At 35.0% G+C, this 15612-nt stretch overlaps 1 protein-coding gene across 5 annotated transcripts; it reads right to left on the bottom strand.

Moving 5' to 3' along the window:
- Positions 1-257: 257 nt before the first annotated feature.
- On the bottom strand, positions 258-15598 carry LOC131958275 (dual specificity protein phosphatase 22). Of its 5 annotated transcripts, none has more exons than XM_059323208.1 (9): positions 13566-13729; positions 10152-10246; positions 9915-9950; positions 9278-9389; positions 8858-8974; positions 7991-8115; positions 6352-6523; positions 5886-6173; positions 258-4441 (listed from the first exon to the last, which is right to left on the bottom strand). In XM_059323208.1, exons 3-9 carry the CDS (start codon positions 9941-9943, stop codon positions 4298-4300), a joined length of 987 nt encoding a protein of 328 aa, XP_059179191.1. In that variant the 5' UTR covers positions 9944-9950; positions 10152-10246; positions 13566-13729; the 3' UTR covers positions 258-4297. The 5 variants fall into 5 exon arrangements, with proteins under 5 accessions (XP_059179191.1, XP_059179193.1, XP_059179196.1 ...); XM_059323210.1 differs by having other exon boundaries at positions 5973-6173; XM_059323213.1 differs by having other exon boundaries at positions 6012-6173.
- Between the last annotated feature and the right edge of the window lie 14 nt (positions 15599-15612).

Raw genomic sequence — 15612 nt, 5'->3', positions numbered from 1 at the left:
TACTGCGGTTTTGTTTCTAGACATGTATAGTATACAAGTCACAAGTTTCAGAACATGTACAGGGGTAGGGCTACTCAGTTATTGCAGTTTTGTTTCTAGACATGCATAGTATACAAGTCACAAGTTTCAGAACATGTACAGGGGTAGGGCTACTCAGTTATTGCAGTTTTGTTTCTAGACATGCATAGTATACAAGTCACAAGTGTAAACACTGTGTAAGGGTACCTTTACACAACATTCAACACACATCTTTTTTGTTTAAAAAAATTTGTTTTATTGAAAAGTATTACAATTTTTGTTTAAAAGGCAGAAACATTTCTCTTTTATAAAATAGAATTGACAATTAAAAGAATAAATGCATTCTTCCAGCCTGCAGACATAGGTGGTAAAATATAAGTCTCAAGCAAGAAAGTAATTTTATTAATATGAGAAGGCAAAAACCTTGTTGTGTAGTCTCCCCTTGTCCATACTAGACTAGATAGCTTAAAGGCTTAAAGTAATATGAGTCAGGAAATGTTTGTAAATAGTAGTTAGTCATTTCAGAGATCCTAGTTTAAAAATAGTTGATTTTTTTAATGCTCATCTAAATAAAATTTTAAAAAATTATAAAAAAACAAAACAAAAACACAATTGCAATTTTTTTTTTAAGAGAACACACTTTGATCTATTTCTACAGTCTTCTGAAGACTGCACTTTTACTACTTGAATGAGGGTTCAAAGCTCATGAAATAAAATGTTTGAAACTGATGAGAATCAACAAAACAAAAAATATTTTTTAAACACAATATAGAGCCTACAATATTATATTTAACGTGCTTATACTTGCAGATTTATAAATCTATTTTACATGCAATATATTACTCACTTAAAACTAACTTTTACTTTTACCCTATATTATGCTGTTCAACTATTGCAAGACTTAATATTTTTCTTTAAAAACTTTTACCATAAAAAAGATATCTTAAAAAAAAATGTCAATACCTCAGTTTTATTTAGATAACATACATTTTTAAAATTAATTTAATTTGCAATTAAGTTCATTGATTTGCCAATGTGCCTGCAATGATAAAAATGATGTTATAAAATCAGTTCCTTAATATTAAATAAAAAAGTGCTAAATATAACTTTAAAGTTTGCCTGACTTGTCATTCCCGTTTCTCATGCATAGAGATTTATCAGGAGTTGTTAGTAGAAAATATGTAAGCCTTAAAGCTGAACCTTGTGAGTAATACAATGGGAGGCAAACATAGCCACCATTGATTAAAATTCACCTGATATTTAACTCTCTTACTACCTTTTCAATGAAGAAATGCTAGTATTTTCTTTCTTTAAAATAACTGAGTAGTATCTGAATGTGTCGTTTGTATTACTTGAAAAATACGACTAAGGCAAATAAGAACCTAAGAATATCATCATTACTTACTCTATTCAAATATATCATAGCTTAATAGGTGGTTATTTATTAAGTAAACTATTTTAAGTAGGAAACAATTATAAGAAATCTAGGCTATGTACAACAAAAATAAATAATGCAGGATCCAACGTTCAAAAAAACTAGCAATTCAATTCTTGGAGAAAATATTCCAGATATGTGGTTAAGATCTCAGCCTTCCAAAATAATAGACAATTTTTGAGGAAATATTTCCTTCAGACGTTTGTGGCAAAAATTATTTTATGAAAAAAAAAGAATATTTCAGATGTGACATTTTTGTAATAAAAATCTTGAACTTCCAAAACAATAATAGAATTTGTTTTTGAGGAAATAAAAATGGAATTTTTTTCTGAGGAAATAATAGATTTTTTTGAGAAAAATAATAGTAGACATTTTTTAAAGAATTATTAAAAGAAATTTTTTTGAGAAAATAATAACAGAATTTTTTTTAGGAAATAATAATAGTCATTTTTTGAGGAAATATTCCCTCATAGACATTATCAAAAGTTTACCATTAAAAAATTTAAAAAAATTATTAAAAAAAAAATCCATTAAACAAACAGTAGACACATTTCTTGAGGAAATATTCTCGGAGTGACAAGTTTGTCACAGTTCTCAGAATTTTAAACAGGACAAAACATGAAGTTGACTTCACCCACGTGACTCAAGGCTTAAGAAACAGATAGGGTCTGTAGCTTGTATACAAACTCAACTAACTACTACCTTTTAAAGGTTTATAAAAAAAAACTAAACCAAACTGGCAAAACAATGGGGCATGCAGTAATAAATAGTTGTAAAAAAAATCTTCCATAAGGCAAGTAGTAGAGATGATATCTAATGGAAGACAGTCAATGTGTTTTGGTAAACTTCAAGACAGGAGAGCACAAATGGGGGTTGAAGGTTACATTTACATCCAACATCAAGGGGTTTTAAAGACTCTGATTAAACAAGTTTTGGTTTATAAAGTTATCTTAATTGCAAGAATACTAATCTGTCCTCTTCATAAGGGCAAGAGGCCTTGCTTAGAACTTCATTGGTCTGGCCTCATTACAGGGAAACAACCATTCAGTCATCATGGAGGTACGACAGGACAGTCCTCATTGTGGTGATAAAACCATTCACCTCTATTTAAACTTGATCTCAGACAGAATCTTAACCAGAGACTTACGTGAATGCTACAGCAAGATAAGCAAAAATTCTGATACAAAGTACAAATTCTGATACAAAGTACAACTTCTGATAAAAAGTACAATTTTTGGTACAAAATACCATTTCTAATAAAAAATACAATATCTGATAAAAAGTATCATTTCTAAAAAAGAACAGCATATATTATTGCAAATATTTATATTCACCTGATTATAAAAAAAAATTGTCCATATAAAAAAGTATCACTTCTGAGTAATAGAAGGTTAAACTAAGAATACTATCATCAATATCTTCTAATGCAATGTCTAGGTATTCATTAGTAAATTGTTTTTTTGTAACATTTTTAAAATATAAAACATTTTGCTTTGAATGAATTTTGTCAACTTACCTCCTTTGTTTTAAATAAGCTGCCAAAGTTTTTTAAAAAGTTTCTTGTATTTTTCAATTTATTTTAAAATTCAAACTGTAAACTAGGTGTACAAAACTGTCTATAAAAATGTTATAGAAATGTTTTTTAATCATTAGGCCTACATAGAATGTAATTAAAATAACAAAAGGTACTGGAATATAAATTTAAAATAACTTTTTGACCATTTAGTTACACTAGCTGAACATTTGAAGTAACAAACCCAGAAATTGAAAACAGAGAACAAAGATAAAAAGAATAATTATAAGGACTAGAGCTCACTATAGCACAATAAAACCATCTGACCCTTTACAGTTCCTGGTCCACAAAACAGTGTGAAAGTAAAACAGTTACCTCAACAGCAAGGATTAGCATCGACGGGTTACTATAATCCACTTATCCAACATGGAAAAGTTTGTTTTAATTACACACAATTATCTACACATGTACATATCCATTTAGCCAAAGTGGAGAATGTGTTTTTTTTATTAATTTACACAAGATACCATGTACTAGAAGGACCACAGAAGTAAAGGGACAGTTGATAGAATTAGAAAAAAAATTATAGAAAAATAAACACACATTAAGGCCTGGTTCGATGAAATTGAGAGTAAACAATATTTAAAATAAGTTGTCCTAGACTGTGTTTATGGGTGTTCTATTTTTGAAAATGCTAAATTTAGATATGTTTGCTGCCAAAAATATACTGGTCAGCCCAGTTTTAAGGGGAAAATGAAGTTAAGGCAGTGGTCGGCAATCTGCGATTCCGCAGATGCAAAGATTTTTTTTTGGATGAGCAAATTGTTGATTATTTATCTTTCAATTTATTCTTGCTAATGAGAAATTAATGTTGTTTCTACAATGTAATTTCTTATTTGTAAATATTTATATATATATATATATTATATATCTATGAATACGGCTGAGAAAATATTATTTGAAGAAATACCTCATGAAATGTCTTATTACTCTAAAAAAAAGTTATCAACCAGAGGGATAAACTCTTCAAGACGAGGAGCAATTTATTATAGGATAAAAGGCAAGCTCAATAAATATGCGAAATATGTAAAGATAAATAGAATATAAACAAATACACATGTCAGCTGACCTCTTAGAGAGGTCACAATACTTGACCGGGTCCACCTAAACACTAACAATGAAAAGACTTGAGAATGTGGAATAAAAAAATACTTGCAATGGGTTGATATGAAAATTTTCTCCAGACAAAAAAAAAACACCAGCCTAATTCATCAAACAGATTTATACCCAACCACCTATTCACACAATCCAATCACTAAATAGGCTGTATGTTATTGCCCATTCTTTACATTCTCCTGAGGGGCTTCTTGCATGCTGTTCTCATTTTCTTCCTTTGTGCCATCAACATTGCTACTGCACTCAAGGGAGATCACTGGCTCAGAGTCATTCGGACTTGACGCTGAGAGTTCTGTACCCTGGAGATAAAAATAATGTATTGTTAATTTTGTTGCTTTTATGGAACTATCATACAAGTAAAAAGCATAAAAGAAAATCAATGCATCAAAATTAACAATTTTAAAAATTCTGTATGGCAATAAATTAAACACTTTAAAAAAATTATACTTCATTGAATAAACTTAAATAAGTGTTGTTGTTTTTTTAAATTAGTCTAAGAAATCATAAGACTTAAATATTAAAACGAAAATTATTTTTACAACAACAAAGAAAATAAAAATTAAATAATTAGCACACACCTTAAAACTACAAAAAAAAAAGTTTTTCACTACTAGTAATAGTGAAGACACACAACAAGCAAATAATAAATAGAAAGTATCAACTGTGTTTTGATGCATGTAGTTTCAAAGCTGTGGGTAGCAACAGTGAGGCCATGTTTACTGTAAACATTTAAACCACATTTACATAACCAACGGCAGTGAAAAATAAAAAATAGCAACTGAAGTACACACAGGCAACATTTAGTGTGCAGGTGCTATAAAAACACAAATGGCTAATAGCATAGCTCATAGCTAGTGGGAACCTGAACATGCAGTGAACAGAAACAATACTTCCAGCTAGAGGCAGCCATAATGTAGGGAGTGAACCAAAGCAATACTGCCAGCTAGAGGCAGCCATAACACATGCAGTGAACAGAAGAATTACTCCTACTTAGAGGCAGCCATAATATGTTGGGTGAACCAAAGCAATACTGCCAGCTAGAGGCAGCCATAACACATGCAGTGAACAGAAGCAATACTCCCAGCTAGAAGCAGCCATAATGTAGGGAGTGAACCAAAGCAATACTGCCAGCTAGAGGCAGCCATAACACATGCAGTGAACAGAAGCAATACTCCCAGCTAGAAGCAGCCATAATATAGGGAGTGAACCAAAGCAATACTGCCAGCTAGAGGCAGCCATAACACATGCAGTGAACAGAAGCAATACTCCCAACTAGAGGCAGCCATAACACATGCAGTGAACAGAAGCAATACTCCCAGCTAGAGGCAGCCATAACACATGCAGTGAACAGAAGCAATACTCCCAGCTAGAGGCAGCCATAAAACATGCAGTGAACAGAAGCAATACTCCCAGCTAGAGGCAGCCATAACACATGCAGTGAACAGAAGCAATACTCCCAACTAGAGGCAGCCATAACACATGCAGTGAACAGAAGCAATACTGCCAGCTAGAGGCAGCCATAACACATGCAGTGAACAGAAGCAATACTCCCAGCTAGAGGCAGCCATAACACATGCAGTGAACAGAAGCAATACTGCCAGCTAGAGGCAGCCATAACACATGCAGTGAACAGAAGCAATACTCCCAGCTAGAGGCAGCCATAACACATGCAGTGAACAGAAGCAATACTCCCAGCTAGAAGCAGCCACGGGAACACACCCAATGACCACAAGCGATACTTGCATCTATATCATCTGCTTTCACTACAGTGCTCTTTCGTTTAGCAGAGTTGTGATGACGATGTCGGCTTCGAGCCGAGCTACTCTCTACCTTTGCTATATGGTTTGTCCTGACCGCGTCCTTCTTTACCTGTCCTTGGTAGGCTCTGTGCGGGAGGGGGTAAAGGTCGTCGGACCGTGAAGGCATTGTCCCGTTCATTACGTACTCTTGAAAACTTTTCAGGTTACAGCGACACTCCTCCTCATCCTTGAAAGGGTTGTTCGGAAATTGTGCTTTAAACTTTTTCCTTTCCTGGGTTAGAAAAAGTGTTTTTACTGAGATAAAAAAAAAATTTAAAGCTCTAACTACACAGGAAGTTTAATTTACTAACAGTTGAATGTTGGACCTTGTGTGATATGTTAAAAACCAAACATCAAATAATGTTCAGATCACACTTCTAAATGCTCATATCTCATTCAAATTCTCATACCTCATCCAAATGCTCATTCTCATAATTCTGCAGCTGTTTCTGAAAGCCGAAGTTGGGGTTGGCTACACTCCTGGCCCCACGTATAGAGTTGAGAGCATCCCTCCAGCCTAGGTCTGTCACTGTCATGATGTACGCAGCTGTCAACGTCACACTCCTTGATACACCGGCTAGACTGGTAAAGGGACAATAGAGGATGGGGAACAATAGAGTAGAGGGGACAATAGAATAGAGGGAACAATAGAGTAGAGGAAACAATAGAGTAGAGGGAACAATAGAGTAGAGGGAACAATAGAGTAGAGGGAACAATAGAGTATAGGGAACAATAGAGCAGAGGAAACAATAGAGTAGAGGGAACAATAGAGTAGAGGGAACAATAGAGCAGAGGGAACAATAGAGTAGAGGGAACATTAGAGGATGGGGAACAATAGAGTAGAGGGAACAATAGAGTAGAGGGAACAATAGAGCAGAGGGAACAATAGAGTAGAGGGAACATTAGAGGATGGGGAACAATAGAGTAGAGGGAACAATAGAGTAGAGGGAACAATAGAGCAGAGGGAACAATAGAGTAGAGGGAACAATAGAGCAGAGGGAACAATAGAGTAGAGGGAACAATAGAGTAGAGGGAACAATAGAGTAGAGGGAACAATAGAGTAGAGGGAACAATAGAGTAGAGGGAACAATAGAGCAGAGGGAACAATAGAGTAGAGGGAACATTAGAGGATGGGGAACAATAGAGTAGAGGGAACAATAGAGTAGAGGAAACAATAGAGTATAGGGAACAATAGAGTAGAGGGAACAAAAGAGTAGAGGGAACAATAGAGTAGAGGGAACAATAGAATAGAGGGAGCAATAGAATAGAGGGAACAATAGAGTAGAGGGAACAATAGAGTAGAGGGAACAATAGAGTAGAGGAAACAATAGAGTAGAGGGAACAATAGAGTAGAGGGAACAATAGAGTATAGGGAACAATAGAGTAGAGGGAACAATAGAGTATAGGGAACAATAGAGTAGAGGGAACAATAGAGTAGAGGGAACAGTAGAGTAGAGGGAACAATAGAGTATAGGGAAAATAGAGCAGAGGAAACAATAGAGTAGAGGGGACAATAGAGTAGAGGGGACAATAGAATAGAGGGAACAATAGAGTAGAGGGGACTATAGAATAGAGGGGACAATAGAGAATAGGGAAAATAGAGTATAGGGATCAATAGAGTATAGGGATCAATACAGTATAGGGAACAATTGCGCTGAGGGAACAATACAGTAGAAGGAACAATATAACAGAGGGAACAACACAGTAAAGGCAACAATATAGTAGATGGAACAAAACAATAGAGGGAACAATAAAGAAGAGAGAACAATATAGTAGAGGTTAAATGTGACACTCCTAGACACACCAGCTAGTGTTAGACACATCAGCTATAATGTTAGGGTTATGGCTAGGATATGGGTCAGAAATGTCTGGAGATCATAACCATGACTAGCACTTTTCCCACAGCCTAGGCAAAATACAAAATAGGATTTCTTTTTCACTTTGTCCGTGTCTATAAATGGAGTTAGTATCGTAGACCTTTAGAATCCTATTTAAATATACACTACATGAACTTCTAGCCTAAAAAAAAAAACAGCCTCGTAAACCTACCAGTGCACTAAAACAGCTCCACCATCCAGCCTGGCTTTGTGTATAAACTTGATGACTTGTGGGAAATATTTGCTGAGGTCCTGGTCGGGGGAGTCACTGGCCAGTATACACAAATATTCTTTATCCTGGCAACATACACAAATATTTTTTAACCTGGCAACATAGACAAATATTTTTTAACCTGGCAACATAGACAAATATTCTTTATCCTGGCAACATACATAAATATTTTTTAACCTGGCAACATACACAAATATTTTTTATCCTGGCAATATAAACAAATATTCTTTATCCTGGCAATATACAATAATATTCTTTAACCTGGCAATATACACAAATATTCTTTATCCTGGCAATATACACAAATGTTCTTTATCCTGGCAACATACACAAATATTTTTTATGCTGGCAAAATAGACAAATATTCTTTATCCTGGCAACATACACAAATGTTCTTTATCCTGGCAACATACACAAATATTTTTTATCCTGGCAATATACACAAACATTCTTCTAAAAAAAATATTATACTGAAAACTGTAAAATACACCTCTATGTTAACATATATATTTCAATATGAGCCACCTAGTTTGAACCATGATATTTTGGACTTAAGACAAAAAAACCCTCACATGACTAATCCTGAACTATACGTCAGGCTGACACAAAGATTACGGTAGGTTTTGGCTTAGTGTTAGATATAAGTAATGTGTAACAGTTAGACGTAGGTTTAGATTTGGTGTTTGGGTTAGTTATAGGTTGAAGTTTTGGGTTAGAGTCAGGGTTCTTGAGTGTCTCCGGGTGTGTATAAGTGTGTGTGTGTGTAATGTCAGGATGTAATAGGAATATATATAAGCAGCAACCTACCTCTACAATCTTTTTAGCATTGTCGTGCACAGCCACAATATGTGTTATATTGTTCTCATTTAGTTGCTTGTTGTCTTTGGCATCACGGAAGTTACCAATATACAGACCAGGCAAAATCTACAAGATATGTAACTAAAGTTTGTAACATACTTATTACCATACACCAGTGACGTCGCTAGGTCTGGTGTCACCCAGTGCGGCACTTTGTGGTGCCCCCCCCCCCTCCCCCAGAAACAAAGTACATATATTCATTTATATTCATGGATATATATATATATATATATATATATATATATATATATATATATATATATATATATATATATATATATATATATATATATATTTTCACACACATTTACATATAAATAGACATAAAGGGACATGGCAATAGAGCTAATGATGTAAGCATCACCTGACCTTGTTCATCCCATTCCCCATCTTGATGGTCGCTAGCAAAATATCTTTCAAACTTTTCCTTATTACCTCATCTGCTTGCCTATCTTCTACTGATTCATCTTCTGTTGTTTGGCTGAAATGATGTTAGGTCAGATAAAAAAAAATAATTTGAAAATGACTTAATTTATCACAATTAACATAATCCTCATAAAAATTATAATTAGTTTGAATTTTGACTAAATAAAAAGGTCATCTGAAATGAGAATTACCGCAAAAATGTGTTATTTTTAGTAAAAGAAAAAAATGGTATCATAATTAACTTTCTAAATCAAGGCAACTGGTACTTAAATAGAAACCCCTACATAACCATACAGATAGCATGTAGCTTACTGCTGGTCACAATCAAACAACCCTAAAGTAACCCCCACTTAATCAAGTCTAGCTTAGTGAATAATACTGTTAGGCCTAACGAGAATGCTGCAATACAAGCATTATGATGATTATGTAGGCGGGCTTAACAATAAGAGCTGAAAAAAGGAAAAAGAAATTTGAAAACCTAAGTCGAAATTAAAAAATTAAATTTAAGGGCAAAATAAATACAAGTCACAATTGATTGACAAATTTGACCAAAGAATGCTCAACATCACTAGACCCATACTCTTCTATTTCTATGCCAGGAAAAAGCATTCTGTCACTGGAGAATTAAAATAAAAATGTGTTAAATAAATTTTAGGTTATTTTCAAATATTAATAATTAAGCTAATGGAAACTTTTAAACCAAGGACGAAACATAAATAACAATGGTATAAGTTTACAAACAGGGCGATTTGGGAAGCAATTTTTAACTAACCAATCAAACTTAATTATTAAATTCAACCAGCAAGCTCTACTTAACTCTGATGGTTATCTGGTTTTGAATGAATTAGTGGAAAGCAGAGTTAAGACGGCTGAGCATAAAAAGTGACCATACCATCCAATCACATATAGGGCCTATATATGGGGGATACAGAAATATGACTAACTTAATATGCACTATTTATAAGTAATTAATTTTAAAGTCAGAATGGGTATCTTTATATTTTTAACAATCTAGGGCATGGGTTCCCAACCTGGGGGTCGAGACCCACTTGGGGGTCGCGAAGGGCTTTCTGGGGGGTCGCCAACTGGTATACTAAACTCTAGCAATGAATAAAAAACATAAATATTTAGAAAAATATTTGAAATTCAGCATTACTAACATCACTGGAAATGGAATAGAGAATAAACAATTTGTACTGTGCAAAGTTGTTCTTTGTCAGGAGTCTATGAAAACTTCCAAACGTCAATTTGAGACGAGTCACTCGGAACACACAGAAAAAGATATGTATTTCTTTCGTCAGCATGAAGCTAGTTGCAAACGTCAGAGACTTGATCGAACAGAACGTTTTCACCAAGAAAACACATTATAGTGCAAGCATCATATGAAGTAGTATTAGAAATTGCCAAGCAAAAAACCTCTCACACAAAGGAGAAAATCTCATCAAACCATGTATGCTGAAGATGGTAAAATTAATTCTTGGGGATTCCAGTGCAGTAAAGATGCAACAAATATCTCTGTCTAATAATAAAAGACAAATTTAGAATGAAATCAAGCTTTCACCATTGTTTGATTTCCAAGTTGACGAGTCGACAGACGTGAGTTCGTATTTGCAGTTGCTTGTCTTTGTGAAATATATTCATTCAGATGTTAGCGAATAAGAGTTGATGTTTTGTGAAGATATCATGGAGAAAATAAATACATTTTTTGAAACTGAAGGATTAAAATGGGAAAACGGCTGTGGGGCTTGTACGGATGGTGCGTCATGTTTGGGTCAAAATAGGGGTTTCAGAAAAAAGTAATGACAGGGAATCCACTGCATGATTCACATATGCTCTCGCCAGCAAGACTTATCCGACTCCATTGCTAATAAAAGTCGTAAATCATATTAAATCTGGAACCCTAAACACCTGTCTGTTTCAAGAATTGTGCAAAGACATGAATAAAGATCATGAGGTTCTACACTTCAGTATGCTGGCTGTCAATAGGAAATGTCAATCGTGTTTTTGAATTGAAAGATGAAATCAAGATCTTCTTGGTAGTGCAAGGAAACAAGACCTTTTGATATGCTTTAACGACATGGTGTGGTTGGAGAGAGTATCATACCTAGCAGATATATTCGATCAACATAAGCTTATATGAAATACTGCCATGTTTGAGAAACTCTGCTGTGTGGTGTTATAGATAAAATTTTAAAGGATTCTGTGCATCTTGAATCTCTTGAGAATGAACTGCGGCGTTATTTTCCCCGAGCTGAAAGAAGAGGAATTTGCTTTGTCACCCATTCTCTGCTTTCCTTGATGTTACCAGCATTGCCGATGAATAACAAGATGAATTCTTAAATTTGTAAAATTTAATTGTTAATGCTAGTTAATGCTTGTTAATAGCATGTAATTTTGCTCATCGTATTAAAACAGTTATCAAGAATAATTCATATTGAAAGTCTACTAGAAAATATTAATTGAGTGCTTATTATTTTCTTTACTAATTTAGACTTGTTAATTATATGGGGGTCGCGGGTCACTTACGTTTTATGAAAGGGGGTCGCCACTCGAAAAAGGTTGGGAACCACTGCTCTAGGGAAAAGGGGCAAGTCTAACTCAAAATTCTAAATCTTCAAATAAACAAGTAAAAATCAGAACATCAGATGAGATTCATTATGTACTGCTACTGTGTCAGTATTTTGCTTGTGTTGACAAGAAAACGTGAGAAGGTGATCATATGAGCAACGGCGTGTAGAAATGGCATGTTTAAAAATCTTAATCTAGAAAAGATAGGGTATAGAATCTATAAAAAAAAATCAACAAATATACAAAGCAATGATTAAGACAGAACTAGAAACTTAGTTAAATACTTATCTGATTGGACAATCGAACAAAACTGACAGTTTAAGATATACCAGGAATAAGCAAAGAAAAATTCTTGTTTAGTTAGGTTCCGAACTGGTAACTTCATAGATTTGGGAGGCACGACGTTATTTATTAATATGAATTCAATAGGTAGGCCTACTTAATTATTTTGTTAGGCCTATAGAGCTGAATATATAGAATCTATAATCTATAGTCTATAGGGCAGGGTATTTAAAAATAGAAGGACCTAACATTACAGAAGCAAATCCACACAACTAGGCCCTATTTAAAAAACACAATGAAACACAACAACATAAACATAGTCATATGAGAAAATCCACAAGTAATATTAAATAAACATAGAAAGTATAATTTTAATAGGCCTACTGGTTACAGGAGTGTGTACCTAGTTACTAGATCTATAGGCCTATATATTTCAAATATATATTTCCAAACTTAATGCACAGGTCCGAATAGCAGCCATGGTTATGGGGACACGGGTCTTAATAATTAAATAATAGCGGCAGGAACTAATCTAATACACTATCTATATATATAATTCTCTTCTGGGAGCCGTTAGAAAACAAGCTGCTAGCGCGCCTTGCAATCCCCTCTCTTCCTCTCTATCGCTACCCCCTCCCCCCCGCTCACCCCTCACAATGCCTGGTGAGCTGTGTTCACGTTAAATGTTTACATAATACAATCATATAGCCGGGTTTGGTGACGGCTATTAGGGGCAGATAATTTAGTTTGAAACGATTTTAAACTTAGAGGAGGTAACTAAGAGGAGGCTGCTTTCACGGGGGGGGGGGGGAGAAGGGGGGTTTAGTGTTTTAAAGCAAATATTTTCAGTGGCAGCATTGGTACTGTCGAATTCACAAATTATGAATTACTGAAAAGTAGAAAAAACAACAACTAATTAGCGGCGTATGATACACCGCGGGTCGGCTCGTTATTAGTATTAGGCATTAGGAACCCAGGTCAGAATAGTAACTACCACCAAAAGTCAAATACTAAAAATACAAAATCAAGTGCTCTTAGTCTTTTTATTTTTTAGTCTTTACTCTCTTTACACTTTAGTTTACACTATGATCAAAATGAAAATCAAATAGTTCTGGTTCTAACTTCAATTTCAAACGTCTTTCAATGAAAGTGATTGAAAGAAGTTTGAAATTGAAGTTCACTTTCATTCAAGTTTCAAGTCTTCTGACTGTCTTCTAAGAGTCCCAAGACTAACTAATTTTTTAGTAATTTAACTAAGACTAAGAGACAAGAGTGTCTCTAAGACAAGACTAAGAGTAGTAGACTCTCTGAGTAGTCTCTGAGTCTGAGTGAGTAAGACTAAGAGTCACTAAGACTGTAAGTAAGAGTAAGTAAGACCAACCTGAAAAAACTTTCAAAACTTCAAAACGAAAAAGCTGCAGATCTAGAATCTAAATATCATCCGTTTTTAAAAATGAGGGTTTGTATTATTTAATGTTTATTCACTAACCCTAGATCTAGATCTAAAATAGCTACAGGGACTTTTGGTCTGCCATTTTGAACTATTCTTAGACATCACATTTTGTTTACTGTTTACAACACAAAAAATCGTTTCCGTTAACATAGCGCTTAACGCGCTAGGCATTTCGAAATGAAATTAGAGATCTATTAGTATAATATGTAGGCCTATGTATGTAGTATACTAGTAGACTATGTATTTAAACCGAAATGAGCCTTAATAAGCCGTTGACAAAATCGACCATGGCCGCCAGTCAGTTTAGCATCACGAAAACTTAAACAATATTGAAATATCCAGATCTAGAATTCTAGTTTATAAGTGCATTTAATAATATTAATTAAGTAACGATGTGTGAAGTAAAAAAGTTTCCCTTTCTAACCCGACGGTCTATGGGGCAAGTGAAGTAGAGTCCACTTGTTTCTGTGACCTCGGCTCAGTGGCGTAGGCAGGGGGGGGGGGGGGTTAGGGGGGGCCCATAGACCCCTCGGTATATATATAAAGTATGAGCGTGGGGGGGGGGGGTGCAAATCGAAAGTTGGAGGGGGGTGCAAATCGAAAGTTTGAGGGGGGGGGGTGCAATATTGGAACCCCCCCCCCGTGAGACGATCCTGGCTACGCCACTGCCTCGGCTTATGAAGAGATAGTGTGGTCAGCACTATGCCCAGCCGCCTTTACTCTTCCTTCCCTGAGTTAGGTACACATCAGAGTTGGGTGGACTCAGGGACGGTCTACTTACTTGAACCAGGATTCGAACTCGAGACTTACGGTGAAATAGAAAAGGGAAAATCAGAGTGTGATAAATCACTTTTTCTTTTAAATCAAATAAAAAATAATAATTTTATTAAAATATAATAAAACAAGCATTAACCAAAATGGTTCACTAATAAATTATGGTTACCAGGTTTCAGCTAAATCATTAAAAGCTAGATCTAGGCCTAGCAAACAGTGAACAGCAAAAGCATTCCGTTATTCTCCTTGCAAAGGGAAACAACACACTTAATATTTTCGACGAATTAAAAAAAACATGGTTATATCCCTTTACGAAAGATAATGACTTTGGTCAGTGAAAGTAAAGGCTGCAGAGCATAGATAGTGATGACCACACTAACCCTTCATGTGTCGAAGACACTAAAACAGGTACACGCAACTTCATCCGCCCTATGTACTGTAAAATTGGAGATGGTATTTTTATATAGATTCTTTGTAAAGGAAATAAGCTTGAATGTAGATAACTTCAAATCTGCACAAACAGGATTTTGAAAACAGTTTCTTCCGGGGGGGGGGGGGGGGCACATTTTTTAATATTAATTCTTTTTCATTCGGGGGGGGGGGGGGGGGGGGGAGAGTGGACATTTTTCGGGGCCTAGCCCCCCCCCCCTCCCCCCCCCCCCCCCCCCCTACTTGGCCACAGACCTGTGCTAATTGAATTCATACTCTTCATCCTAAAAAATACTAATTTTTTGTTAGGCCTAGGTTGATTTGTTCAGAATAATATTTAATGATAAATATTTAAATATGCATAGATCTAGATCTACATACGAATAAGACTGGTACACTTGTTTGTCTCGGTTACAAAATAAACGAAGTGGTTTCGTAGGTAGGGGCCTAGGGACTAGGTCTAACTTTAGTAGTGGCAGTAAAAAAACAACCTCAAGTTATTTAAAAACATCAACTGTAATCTAGCCTAGAATCCAGAAGACTAAAAGAAAAACAAAGCTACAACAACTGGTCTGAAAGTCAACATTGATTCTATTTTTAGCAAACGTTCAACGAAGTTATTGTCAAGTTTATCCTTCTATTTAGATTTCTAGATGATCTAGATCTGTGTTTTATGTAAGACGAGAAAATATTATTTATTTTATTACGTTAGTCAACATTTCTTGTCTGTAAGACTGTAAAAGGTTGAGCCAGCCGTCTCTCACTGGTGACT

The sequence above is a fragment of the Physella acuta genome, unplaced genomic scaffold (genome assembly GCF_028476545.2).
Source record: "Physella acuta isolate Inbredline_101_S28 unplaced genomic scaffold, ASM2847654v3 ptg001309l, whole genome shotgun sequence".
NCBI classification, from domain to species: domain Eukaryota; kingdom Metazoa; phylum Mollusca; class Gastropoda; family Physidae; genus Physella; species Physella acuta.
Note: the sequence above shows the minus strand (reverse complement) of the source record. Positions and strands in the feature narration are given on the sequence as shown.

Bases quoted from the DNA above. Each gene is read 5' to 3' on its own strand.
- LOC131958275 (XM_059323208.1), bottom strand. From the start codon at position 9,943: ATGCTTTTTCCTGGCATAGAAATAGAAGA. The intron at 6,524-7,990 runs GTAGGTTTACGA...TCCCTTTACCAG, and splicing joins GGAGCTGTTTTAGTGCACTG to TCTAGCCGGTGTATCAAGGA. The intron at 6,174-6,351 runs GTATGAGAATTT...TTTCTAACCCAG, and splicing joins AGAATGAGCATTTGGATGAG to GAAAGGAAAAAGTTTAAAGC.